Source organism: Lissotriton vulgaris, chromosome 12, assembly GCF_964263255.1.
Source record: "Lissotriton vulgaris chromosome 12, aLisVul1.2, whole genome shotgun sequence".
NCBI classification, from domain to species: domain Eukaryota; kingdom Metazoa; phylum Chordata; class Amphibia; order Caudata; family Salamandridae; genus Lissotriton; species Lissotriton vulgaris.
In genome coordinates, this window is record NC_141700.1 from 593,509,550 (window position 1) to 593,523,334 (window position 13,785).

General features: G+C 44.3%; 1 protein-coding gene across 1 annotated transcript in view; it reads left to right on the plus strand.

Annotated features, from left to right (window-relative positions):
* The window catches only part of LOC147677799 (ATP-binding cassette sub-family C member 12-like), a 2,578,840-nt gene that overhangs the window by 58,325 nt on the left and 2,506,730 nt on the right, over window positions 1-13,785 (plus strand). The window contains exons 2-3 of the mRNA XM_086945588.1: window positions 4,153-4,234; window positions 11,100-11,251. Of these exons, the coding sequence (XP_086801714.1) occupies window positions 4,153-4,234; window positions 11,100-11,251 (234 nt within the window). The remainder of the gene's footprint in view (window positions 1-4,152; window positions 4,235-11,099; window positions 11,252-13,785) is intronic.

The window sequence follows — 13,785 nt, forward strand, 5'->3', positions numbered from 1 at the left end:
AGCGCCATTCTAAAAGAGTTACAAAAGTCAGCTTGAACTTTTGACCCAATCCGTTCCGCTCGCGGATTTTGCGGGAAATTTGCGAATCTCGCGGATTGCGAATTTACCAAAAATCCGCAAAATCCGCGAGCGGAACGGATTTTCCGCCCATGCTTAATATTCAGGAAGGTGAGAATGGAGGTCAGGTGGGCGAGACAATGGCACCACACATAAATATGGGGCAGGAAGGATAAGGGCTGCAAACTTGCCACAGAGTACAGGTTTGAGAAGCAGGGGCAATATTGAGACGGCAAAGGCAGGCCAGGAGTGGCAGGATCACAACACATACACATGATAGAGCAGGGGCATCACACGTACAAATTCAGGTTAGAGGGTCAAGGGTAACAAGATGACCATAGAGGACATTTGGGGAGCAGGGCAGCACACACACAAGAGATCAGGCAGTAGAGTGACAGCATATGATCAACAGAGGACATGTGGGAGATGTCAGGACCACAAGCAGACCACAGACGGCAGCCTGGAGGGGCAGGGACAACATATGGGCAATAGAGGACAGGTGGATGAGACAAGAGCATCATACGGACTAAAGAGGGCAAGTGGAAAGGGCAGCAATTTGATCTTGAAGGACAGGTGGGTGGGGTGGGGCAGTCCATGGACAATGGGGCAGGAAGTGGCAGGGGCAGAACAGGGATAATGGAGGACAGACTATAGTGCATGGAACAGGAAGTTGACCATTGAGGGCATAAGGGGGTCAGGGACAGCAGACAGGCAATGAAGAGCAGGCGAGAGTGGCAGTGGCAACACACAGACAATAGAGGGCAAGCAGGTGGGGTATTGGTGGCAAACTGACCAAGGTGGTCAGTCAGGAGGGGCAGGTGCAGCACACGAACCATGGAAGGCAGACAGCAGTGGTAATGGAGCACACAGACAATGAAGGGCAAATGAGAAGGGTAGGGGACGCATATGGACAACTGAGGGCAGTGCTGGGCCTGGGTGCCATTTTAATTATGTCAGCATTATTTCTGTGTTTTTAAGAATTTCATATTATGCTTCGTACATAAACTTCCTGATTACCCGATGTCACAGAGAATATTATGCAAGCAGGTGGAGCTGGGTCTGCAAGCAGAACACAGATGGCTGTTGGGAGGGACAGGGGCAGATTTGGATAACACACAGCAGGTGGGAGATGCAGGGTGAGCACAAGGGAAATTGAGGCTATGTGGGAGGGAGCAAAGGCAGCACACAGTTGACATAGTATAAGTAGAAGGGTTAGAGGCAGAAATCTGACCACGGAGTGGAAGAGAGAGGGTCTGGGACAGTATCAGGCAAGATGGCAAGGGTCTGGAATATGACTATGGAGGGGAGGCGGGTAAGGTTGGAGCAGCACACTGAACAACAAAGGATGGTAGAAAGGGCAGCAGGCAATGGGACAGGCAGGAGGAGCAGTGGCAGAAAGCTGTCCAAAGACGGCAGGTGAGAGGAGCATGGGAAGCATAAAAACAATTGGGGGCAGAGGAGAGGGGTAGAGGCAGCACAAGGACAACTAATGCCATGCATGAGGGGTCAGGACAGCACTTGGTTAACTGAGGACAGTGCTGGGCAAAATTTAAATTACAAATGGCATAATTTGCTTGTTCTCAAGAATTTCAAATTATGCATTATGCATGTTAGAAGAATTTTTGGAATTTATGCCAATTCTTAAAATGCTTCACCATTTATGCTGTAAACGATATAGCTACTACCACATTGGGATCCAAAATTTACCCTAAAATGCACATGAACAACAGAATATAAGTGATTGCTGCTCTCAGTTTGTACAATGGAGGGCAAGTGGTAGAGACAGGGGCAGCAGAAGGAATGAGGCCACTGGTCAGGTGGGAGAGGCAGGGGAAACATCTGGATAACAGAGGGCAGGTGGGAAAGGCACTGGGAGAAAGCTGACCTACACCAGGAGCAGGGGCAGTACATGGAAAACAGAGGGCAGTCATAAAGATCAGATGTAGCACATGGACAATGGAGGTGAGGCAGGATGGACACTGGTCGTAAGCTGATCATGGACGGAGGGGGAGGGGAGGGACAGAGGCAGTACAAATAAAATGAGGGCAGATAACTGACTGTGGAGAGTAGGCATGAGGGGTAGGGACATCAATAGTACAATGGAGGGCAGGAGGGAGCAACAGGGGCAGCCTGCTAACAACTTATGGTGATGTCAGATTTTAAATTACAAGTCTGAAAATGCCACTTTTTAGAGAGTTGATATTATCTTAGTTTAACCATTTTGCTCCTCTGTCTGTCTCTAAATATATGTCTGGGCTGGGTGATAGCTGGACTGTGTGTATTACTTCTAGACATTCACACACAAAGCAGAGACCTTGGCTGTGACATTTGCATCCTGATGGCCCATCATCAGACTGATGGACCTTTCTGAGGTAGATTAGGAAGAATGATATGATGCTTGCACCTGAATAGGGCTGTGCCTATCACCACACAACAAGTTGAATTCCCCCCTGTACTGATTCTGGAGTCAGGACAAAAAAGACAGGGGCCTTGGGATCTTTAAAGGTCTCTTTGAAGTCTCCCCCACTTCAAAGGCACATTTAGGTATAAGTATTGGACCCCTGACACCATAACATCAGAACTTTGCTGGAACCAAGGACATTCTGCCTGGAAGAAGAAGTGCTATGCTGCAGGAGCGACTGACACATTGCTACCTGCTCTCCTATGTTGGAATGTTGATTGCTGTGCTATAGGAGGGACTGTCACTTTGCTACCTGCTTTGCTGTGTGGGCCTGCTGCCTGCTGATTTTTGCCTGGGAGTTTAAGGACTGGACCTGCCCTCTACATCCTTGAACCCAAGTTTCGCCAGGGGCTTACTGGCTTGCCCCCTTTTCTTGAAGTCTCAGTGCCATCAAAAACTTCCTTCAACTCTGCTTCAGCTGCTGGATTCTGCCATCTGTGAGTCGTCTCTTGCCTGAGGTGCCCCTACAGACCTAGGCATCAGAAGTGGATTCTGTAGCTATTTTTCTGCGAACATTGATGCAGTGATACCTTTGTGCTGATCAGATCTGATGCAGTGCCCTCCAGACAGACGCAGTGCTGACTCGAGGACGATGCAGGACCTGACTGCGAGGCTGGACTCTGATGCATTCCTCCAACTGCGTGAATTGCAACCGACACATCCAGTCTTCTACATTGATGCTTGCTCCACCCAAGGCACTTTTTCAGCGGTTCCTGTGTGGGTCCTGTGCTGGGCCTGTCCTCCATCGCGTTCGACCTGAACTTTGGATTTATCGTGGTCTAGCCTGACCTCAAGTATCCTTTTAGCATTATTGGGTTCTAAGCACTGTTTTGGAATTTAATCTTTAAAAATGTAAATCTTGACTTCTACTTATTAGTTTCTTTGTCATTTTGTCTAGTTTTACACAGATAAGCATTCTCTATGTTTTTTAAACTTGTGTGGAGTCTACACATTGCCTCTTAAGTTAAGCCTGGCAGTTCTGTGCCAAGCTACCAGAGGGTGAGCACAGGTTAATTTAGGTTGTGTATCTCACTTACCGTGACTGGAATTGTGGTTCCTACTTGGGCAGGGTGCATACCTCTGCCAACTAGAGAGCCAATTTCTAACAGGCCTTGTAAAGGTAAAGTCCCCATTGTTAATTATTTTCCACGTATACTTCTTTTTACAGTATTTATAGCAGAACTTCCCAATGAGCATCTTCTCGGCAGCGCAGGTTAACCCCACAACACTCTTCTGTCTAAAAAACACATTATCTATGCACCACTCTTTATTTCCACACCACCTTTCATATCCCAAACTCGATTTATCCTCCAAGATCCTTTGTCTGCCTAATAATTTTCATTTCCCACCACATACCATATGTTGTTCTTCATCCCCTCCTACCAAATGTTATTTTTTGTCACAATTCTTCCCTATATGAGCCACTATCTCTCTGGTACCTTACAATTGATGCACTGTATTACATTGCTGAGCACAGGAACTGCACCCAGTATAATAAACACACAATATCATTTAATATTTACTCATTTCATTGTGAAACCTGCAATGATTATATTTATTTTTCCAACATGGTCTTTTTTCATTTTAGAAACACAGATCACAGATTTTCTGAATTGTTAATGGAAAATGTTCAGGAACGATGAAGCGCAATTACCCAACAATTATGGCTCCATTGACTCAAGGAAGAGGGAAAACAATGTTGATGGTCTCACTTACGTAAGTTAACATTTACTGCACTTATAAGTTGGTTAACTATGGAAGTTTACGTGGTATTTATAAGAAATATTGGTCACAGAAAGTGTGTCAAAAATACTTATATAGATTTTGCACAATTATCATTAAATTTGTATACCTAGTTATATGCAAAGCAGTACATGTCAGTGGTATGTGAAAGCAGATGTATAAGGTTTATGTAAAAAAATATTTTTTAATAGATTATCATGTACATATGATCCTAGCAACCACATACTGGTTGTTGCCACTTAAACGCATATTTAACAGTACAAGTGTGATTCAGTATCTGCAACTTTGGAGGTCTATTAAGCCGGCGCTTAGTTTAATACCATGGACTAGGTGAAGTTGTAGCTGGCACTGGTGGTGAGCGTGTGGGAGAAGCACATCACATACCGTTCCGGAGCAGTTGGACATGTGTGTAACCATGGACCTTGCTGACATAATCAAGCAAGCTCTTGGTTCCAGTCTGATAAACAGTGTCATATGTCAGCACTACATAGTTGTAAAAACACAGTTGAATTTAATGGCTAATTTACAGATGGTTTCAAGGGATACAAAATACCAACTTTCTTGTTGTACGGTTCCTACTAATCACTAAGACTTTGCTTTTGGACATAATATGCATCAAAATATGAGGACTAAGTCCATGTTTGTAACCTGAATATGTTCGCTCAATTCCTGGCTAGCTCACAGTGTGTCATTAGGACCCCTAAACATGACAGGGTACCAGACAGTGTCTGCAATCTCAGAACATGACCACTCTGACTCCCTAAAGGAAGTCGTGAAAACACATCTTTTGTGGTTACCTTAGGAATGCCCAACAGGAGACACAAGAAATACACGATTTGGCATTTTAAACATTCATTAAAGCAATTGGCTTCTTGTATAAAATGCATGAGCCACAAATATTATTAGAAGGAAACAAAGCATTGTTACCAGCATTAAAATGATAGTGACGAAGATGAATAATTCAACCATTATAATGTTACATGTTACAGTTGTTATATGAATATCTGATTATGGCACATATTGATAACTCTACCTATCACTAACTATACTGTAGAGATCATAGTAAGAAGATCTCTTGGAGCAACCTAACTCCCCATTTACCTGTATGTGTTATATAGCAGGAAGCCAACTTTATGTAGAACAGGCCACCGACCTTTGTAGGATAGTGATGAAAGTCAGCAGGGTTGGCAGTCAGTCATAGGTGAAGTTCCGAATAATCCATGGAAGTGCTCCTCTGATGAGCCAAATTTCAGAAGCAGTTTATATCATCAAATCCGGTTCCATTTGCTCTGTGCTCGAGGTTCCTTGCTAATGTTATTATTTGTCTTTCCAATTCAGAGCTATCTCCAAACGGGCAACAAAGCACAAGGGCAGTGTGCTCAGTGTACATTTTCCTTAAACAGAATGCACAGTGTAATAAAAAAAATCCTCACAAAGGAATGTGCGCTGCAAGCAGAACGCTTTCTGAGTACGTTATCATGTATGTGCAAAGAATGTTAAAAGTCACTGTCTAAAATGATGTGAAGTTTAAACGTGTACTTGTAGAATGGAAGCTTTTGTGCCTGGCCCTAATGAACCTAACTACAATCTTGTCACCTTATAGTTTCCTAAATATAACAGAAACTATACAAGGAATGTGATTAAACAGCATGAAACTTCTAGCTCACTTGAAAGAACTAGAGCTCTCTCAAATGGGTTGTTATCAACGGTTCATCCTTGAATCTTTCAGACTAATATTTATTTTGAAAAAATACATGCATTTAAAAGTACTTGTCATTGATTAGATCTCAAACTATGTGTACAGTAGCAGTGTCTGACAGAAATGTTCTACCATATACATAATTTACAAAAACAATATTTCATTTGGTGTAGATGTTCGTTTATGTTATCTTGAACACAATATTTATGCCAGACAATATTCTGACAATGATAATCTTGCACTGTACGATGTCATAGTACAGTGAACAGCAACAGTCCAAAGTTCAGTTTCAACTTCAATAAGATCTACATAAATCATTGAATGCTTGATTGGTCTACCTAAACCCAATGCTTTAATGTTTTTGTTTTATTGCTCTCACACATTTTGCTGTACATTTTCAGATTTCTCTTTTTCTTATTATTTTGAATAAGGACACTGTTTTGCTCCTCGGGTTTTAAAGTCTATTAATTGATATGGTCTGTTGTCCTGCAAGATGTCATTTGGCCACTCTGTTTCATTTTTTAAAACATCTTTCCAAATCAAATCATGACTTGGTTGGAATAAAGAAAAAATGCATATCATACCATATCCGTGCTTTCATTCTGCTGATCTACCACTTATGGCAGCTCGCTACAATATGTGCATATCATTGTTTGCTTACATAATGGTAGGGTCTTTTCAACATCAAAGATTATAAAGGCCTATCAAAGAACACAGAGAATCCTAGTCAAACTCCAAGTACTGCCTTTAAAAAGAAACAAAAGAAAACATTCAAGATACTCAAAATGATACATCTACATATTACTTTACCTTAAAAAGGTATCCTAAAAAGAAACAAATAAAGATATTGCGATTTATATACCACCCTACCACTGTGCCGAAATGGCTGTAGGTTGGGAAGCCCACGCTTTACTACAAAATTGTACATCTGCCAATTCTAAAAAAGCTTCTATGTAGAAAAGTAATCTACTAACTGCTATATGACAGACTTAGAGTGGAGAAAACGCTCTCTCAGTCTGTGTGGCAATAAGTATATCAGGATCTTGAAAAAAACGGCCAACTGTCATTAACTAAGACTGGACTTGCCACCTTCTATTTTGACTAATGTGCCATCTAATTCCAAAGAGCACTTTGTAGTACATAAGGCAGCAGCCTTGCTTAAACCTATCGATGCATCGGGCTTGAATCTGGCATTTTAAATCTCGAGCAACTGAAGCAGTATTCTCTTGCAATACTTAGTTTTACCTAGCTAGTCACTATTTTTTAAGGTACAGTAAATACATAAATACAAACTGATATATCTTGAAGTGTGAAGGAAGGAAGTTTGCAGAGAACATCCTGCAGAGACATATCAGGTGAAATGTCAATTAAACTAGTCCTTGCTTTCCACCAGCTACATTCTGAAATTATTTAATTTCACTGTTAATGCTGTAAGCGTGGCCAGGAGAATTCGTAGTGTGGACAGTATTTTTGGTGAACGAAAATAAGGGCGAGCTGAAGGTGCCAGCCATGGAATGTCACCACTTGAGAAGTAGAGTTGTGAACCATAAACAGCTATTGTATGTTTTTTTCTTTTTCAAACAGGTCAACAGATGTGTGTCAGTACTTGGTTTATTTAAAATTGCACACCAAGCCAAATTGAAATAGACAACTGATTTAGGAAATTGTGTAGCTTTGAAACTTCTACAGAGCAGGTTTGCCACATAATACTGTAGATGAAAAGTAAAACTGAAAGTACCCAGGCTTCAGCAGAACCTTGAGAATTAATACAGTTTTTAAGCTACATGTGTTATTTAGAGCATATTCCTTGGAAGCATGGTCCAAAGGCTGGTTGAAAGGGAGGTTTTACATTTGTTAACCTCTTGCTGAAATTCTAAATCTGGGAGTTAATCACAGACCTAGGGCCATCAGAAACGCGCAGTCTGTAGGAAAATATTCTGGCTGTTCCACTTCCCCCTGTAAAGAGCCTGCTTCAAACACCTCTATTAGTCCTTAAATGTCAACAGACTTCACTTTCGGTATTCCTCATCCTCTCAGTAACCTCAAAATATCTCTCAGAGACTGTCATCTTACAATTTATCAGAAACATCTAGATGGTCCTTTAATAGCCTTTGGCTTCTGTTGAGGGTCCCAAAATGCAAAATCCCCATTTATTTACCATAAACATTTTTTTAAGAAGCACTGCCGCAAAAACTGCTAAATTTTCCCCTTGGGCCATCTCAATCCTGCTGGAGAGACGGTCCCCCTTGTGCGAGCAATCTGGTTGTCTGGCAGCAACATGAACAAAAATGTTGCGGTAGCCATTAAAGTTACGAGGGAAAATAGAGGAGCTACTGCCTCTATCCATTCTAGGCTGATGGAGTCACTCCTATGATGGTGGCGAGTGCTCATTCTCAGTCTTGTCTGCGCCATGCATTTTACATCTGGCATTTATGTGTGCCAGACACCCATCCATTACTGTACTGCAGCCATGCTCTCTACTCTTAAATGACTACAGCAGGCGTCTCCAAACCGGTCCTGGAGGGCCGGATCCATTCCAGATTTTTTGGATATCCCCATTGAGATACATGTAGTAATTTAAAAAATCTGGCATGGATCCGGCCCTCCAGGACCGGTTTGGAGACCCCTGGACTATAGCAAGAAGTGCTAAGCCAGGGGTGACAGAGCTCTGAGATGCTATAGCCACAGGGCACTGACACCCCTGGCATTGCATCCATACTGCAGTCATTGGGGATCAGAGACCCTAGTTGAAGCTGAGTAATGGTGGTTGAAGGACGTTGATGTGTCGGTGTGCTTTTGTACGTTCGTCTTGTGTGTATGTGAGTAAAACTCTGTGTGCGAATCTCCATTTGTGTGTATCTGCATCATGAGAAAGAGTACTAATAGGAGTGCAGGGTGTGTGTGTGTCTGCCAGCAGTAAGCACTAGTGACCTCATACATTAACAGGAATAGTCTTGCCAATGGTCTGGCATGGCTTTAAGAGCTCATGCATGACCAGAGCTATACAAATGTTTGACATATAAATCGTACAGTAAACACAGTAAGAGAAATGCTCCTCAAAGTTCAGAAACATGTTCCTTTAACATGCAGACACAATTCAACAGATTGCTGAAAGAGGCATTTCTTAAAAGAGGTAGGTTAACAAAATGCATGCTCTCCTCTACTCCTGCACCCTGATGCAGATGTCATTAGTAAAACAAGAGGCAAGTCAATTATTTGCTCCTTCTATGTGGCCTCGGTTATTATATATCGAGCAACAGTATAGCCCATTAAATAAAACACAAGAGGTGTTTGTACAGCATGCTACTTTTTTGCAAGGCACATTAATATGAATTAAAGAAAAAACAAGGGAATAAATAAATTGCCTAGGTCACACAATTTGGTCGAATGGGGTAGCCAAGATAGATCAGATTAGTTCACTTTTGTACAAATCAGCCACTTCATTGATATGTATATCTATCTCACAACAAAGGTCACTGCTTTGCCTTCCATTCCTGGCACATGAGGTTATGGAGCAGGTGGCAAGCAGAAGCCACCTGAAGATTTGTCTTGTTTGGAGTTTCAGCTGAGCGAGGGCCATGCATTTGATTGAAAACTTCAGTGATTCTCCCACCCCCAGAGTCTGGTGCAGTTTATGTACCAACTTTTACGTCCCGTCACTTTCTAAAGCCACCAGCTGCCACTGGTCCAGAAGTTTTCAATCTGCAGCATTTTGTTTAGAAGAAGTCACTGATCTATGGTATATTACTAAACCTCTAAAATCATTCACTACTGACAGTTTAGAACAGTGGTTCCCAAACATTTTTGAACCGCGGCTCCCTTGACCCATTGGCCATTGCCTGTGGCTCCCCACTGTTACTTTTTATGGAGGGTGGGGGGGGATGTAAGCTCGGCCTCGGGAGTGCTTGCATTTTTCTCTCTGAAAATAACTGGGATGAAGCTGGCGAAGGTTTTGAAATCCTATAAGCAGAGTGTTTTTTAATATAACTAAATAACCCTAGTTACACTTATTTGCCCCTTCCTTTTTTTGAGTACCCTCTCAAACTTTTTTATCCCACTTAAAGTGCTAGATAGCATCCCTATGCATTTAGGACCCATTGCTAAAGTGTTTCTGTGCTTGAAGAATATTTGCATGCACTTCCATTTCTACCCATGTAGCCAACACACCTGTCTCAGCAGGGTGACTCATGAGTTTTTTAAACCACATACAGCTTTCATTTTGCTGTCTCCTCCGTAAAATTGGCTTCAAATCAATGCAAGTAAAATACATTTCTCAGATTAATTTTTTACCCCTCTTTCTTGCTTCCAAATGTTGACATTATGCCGTATATGGGGTTTTACTTTCCTAAGCTCAAGGAAAGAGCAGGCCTGTCTGGAAATGTGTGTATACTGAAAGTAATGTATTCTGGAAATACATATGGTTCAAGTACAAATGTCAATATTTAATAATACTTAGTGTGTTTAATAGACAGGACAGCTGTTCTTTCCTGATAACTTGCATTGGTGTAAAATGCATTTGAAAACCAAATAAATCAGGCATCTTCCACTTACTTTGGAAGCATTGGAAAGTGGTGATCCAGTGAAATATGGAGGTCATCTCCCTTGACATGCCATCAACTAATCACTACATTTACAGCTTTAGGCATGTCACTTACAAATCATCAACCTCATGTGTTTAAGTCTAATTAGTTTTAACTGAAGCCTACAGACCCTTCAACATTAAATGCAATAGGTTTAACGGTTCCCTAGAGAGCAAAAGGCGCCCAGTTTGGGAACCACTGCTTTAGAATAACACCTTTGATGGGTAATGATATAAGGGAGGCAATCAAATGCAGGCAGTGCTAAATTGTTTTATAACGGAAATGTAATGTAAAATAACACTGTAAAGGGTCCTTTAGATTCAAATCAATTATTTGTTTATCTTGTTTTGCCAGTTAGTATCACACCACGCCATATGTGTTACCTCCTTTCCCATGGCATTTCTGCATGATACAATTCAATATACTGGATTAAATATATTGTTAAAGACCTCTGAGAATCAAAAATACAATCTGGGGTTTTAAGGTACTTAATATGGATTGGAGCTTTATGGGAGAATCAGAATGTATTTATATGATGTTCATTGTCTTTTTTCTGTAGAGAAACAGTACACAGACAGATGGTCTGAGGTGCCAGCAGTCAAGTGGCCTCGATGCCTCCTCAACTGAGAAACTGGTAAATTATGATCGGCATCGCAGCTCCCACGAGACTCATTTAAGTTTACAGACGATTCCAGTGCACAAGAAACCAAAGTAAGTCGATTGAATGTATGTTACAAGAAAGAGTGAGACAAAAGTAACAGGATGTAGTGGAAGGAACTGCCCTGAGGGTGGGGGGGGGGGGGCGGTGGGGGGAGAGAGAGAGAGAGAGAGAGAGAGAGAAAGAGAGACAGAGCTGAGGATGGAGTTAATGAATCATTGAGATTGGAATGAAAAGAAGCTTTGAAAATATGAGGCAGCACGAGAAGAAGAAAAGTGAAACTCACTGGAAAGAGAGAACAATAGGGAGAGAGTGAGTGAGATACAGGTGATTTAAAGGCGAAAAGAAAAGTGAATGAAAGTAGATTCGGAAAGTATGGTGGGAAAAAGCATGGAAACACAGAGCCACTGTAAATCTATGGTAACAGAATGTGTCTGTGTAATATTGCACAAATAGTAACAAATATATAATTGTTCATGCATAAGCAAATCTCGCCAACCCCTCAGGAGCATGTCTGAAAATGCACCTTTCATACTTTTGTGCCAATCTGTATCGCTCTGTTCTCAAAAAGAGCATTTTTGTTGTGCTAATCATTATTTTTTACAGCACTTATATCAGAAGGAATCATAGTTGGGGTGGAGATTGTTCTGCGAAAAGACTCTTGTGACATTTGCACTTCAGAGATTACCGTCTTTCCCTAGTTCCACAGCCTTCTTTTCCAAAGCCACAGAATTGATAATCTCCATGTGGGGGGAACACCACGCTACTTACCTGACCTTACTGCCAACGGGCATTGCCGTGAGGGGAACGGCGGGAGCAGCACACGCCGGGACACGAAGGGAGGCGTCCCGAGAGAACGGACCACACTCCCCAGCACTCCCTCTGCCAGCAGCGCGCCCGTGACGCGCAGAGAGCGCCGGAGGCGCCAGATAAAGCCTGACCCCCCGGGAGCCCAGTGGGGGAACACCACGCTACTTACCTGACCTTACTGCGAACGGGCATTGCCGTGAGGGGAACGGCGGGAGCAGCACACGCCGGGAGGCGAAGGGAGGCGTCCCGAGAGAACGGACCACACTCCCCAGCACTCCCTCTGCCAGCAGCGCGCCCGTGATGCGCAGAGAGCGCCGGAGGCGCCAGATAAAGCCTGACCCCCCGGGAGCCCAGTGGGGGAACACCACGCTACTTACCTGACCTTACTGCCAACGGGCATTGCCGTGAGGGGAACGGCAGGAGCCGCACACGCCGGGAGGCGTCCCGAGAGAACGGACCACACTCCCCAGCACTCCCTCTGCCAGCAGCGCGCCCGTGACGCGCAGAGAGCGCCGGAGGCGCCAGATAAAGCCTGACCCCCCGGGAGCCCAGTGGGGGAGCACAACGCTACTTACCTGACCTTACTGCCAACGGGCATTGCCGTGAGGGGAACGGCGGGAGCAGCACACGCCGGGAGGCGAAGGGAGGCGTCCCGAGAGAACGGACCACACTCCCCAGCACTCCCTCTGCCAGCAGCGCGCCCGTGACGCGCAGAGAGCGCCGGAGGCACCAGATAAAGCCTGACCCCCCGGGAGCCCAGAGGGGGAACACCACGCTACTTACCTGACCTTACTGCCAACGGGCATTGCCGTGAGGGGAACAGCGGGAGCAGCACACGCCGGGAGGCGAAGGGAGGCGTCCCGAGAGAACGGACCACACTCCCCAGCACTCCCTCTGCCAGCAGCGCGCCCGTGACGCGCAGAGAGCGCCGGAGGCGCCAGATAAAGCCTGACCCCCCGGGAGCCCAGTGGGGGAACACCACGCTACTTACCTGACCTTACTGCCAACGGGCATTGCCGTGAGGGGAACGGCGGGAGCAGCACACGCCGGGAGGCGAAGGTAGGCGTCCCGAGAGAACGGACCACACTCCCCAGCACTCCCTCTGCCAGCAGCGCGCCCGTGATGCACAGAGAGCGCCGGAGGCGGCAGATAAAGCCTGACACCCCCTCTCGCCCCGCGAGTCGCGCGCGGGAGCGACCGGGAGAAGCCTGGGACAAGGGCGGGGCTGTCTATGGCCGTCAGGGGCCAGAAGAGGCCGGGCAGGGCCACCTCCCTTGGCTCGAACTGTGAGTACTGTTTAACGACACACCGTGGAAAATCCTTTTGTTCCCCTTGTTTTAAATAATAATCACCTGTGACTGTCAATCAAGCCCTGAAATGTCAGTCCAAAGTACACTACCGGACAATTACTTACTGAAAGTGGTCTCCAAAATCAACAGCGACAGAAGGAAATCACTAGGAAAAAGTACTATTGCTGACCCCCCTTTGATCCCGTCTGCTGATGCAAATAACTATATTAACTCAGATAATACTGTTAATGAGATGGTCGCTCCTGTTGAGCTTGATAATAGTATCAATAGTATTAATGTTGAAGTGACCAAGGTTTCAGACAAGTCGATAGTGGGGGATGATGACCAATGTGGTAATGTTGGGGGAACACCTCAGCAATCTGGGAGGGCTTCCAAATTTATGCGAGCCTGTAGAAAAACAGCCCCCAAGCGAGGTAGTCATATCTCAAGAAAGAAAAAAGACACCATACAATTGGAACATACCGAGG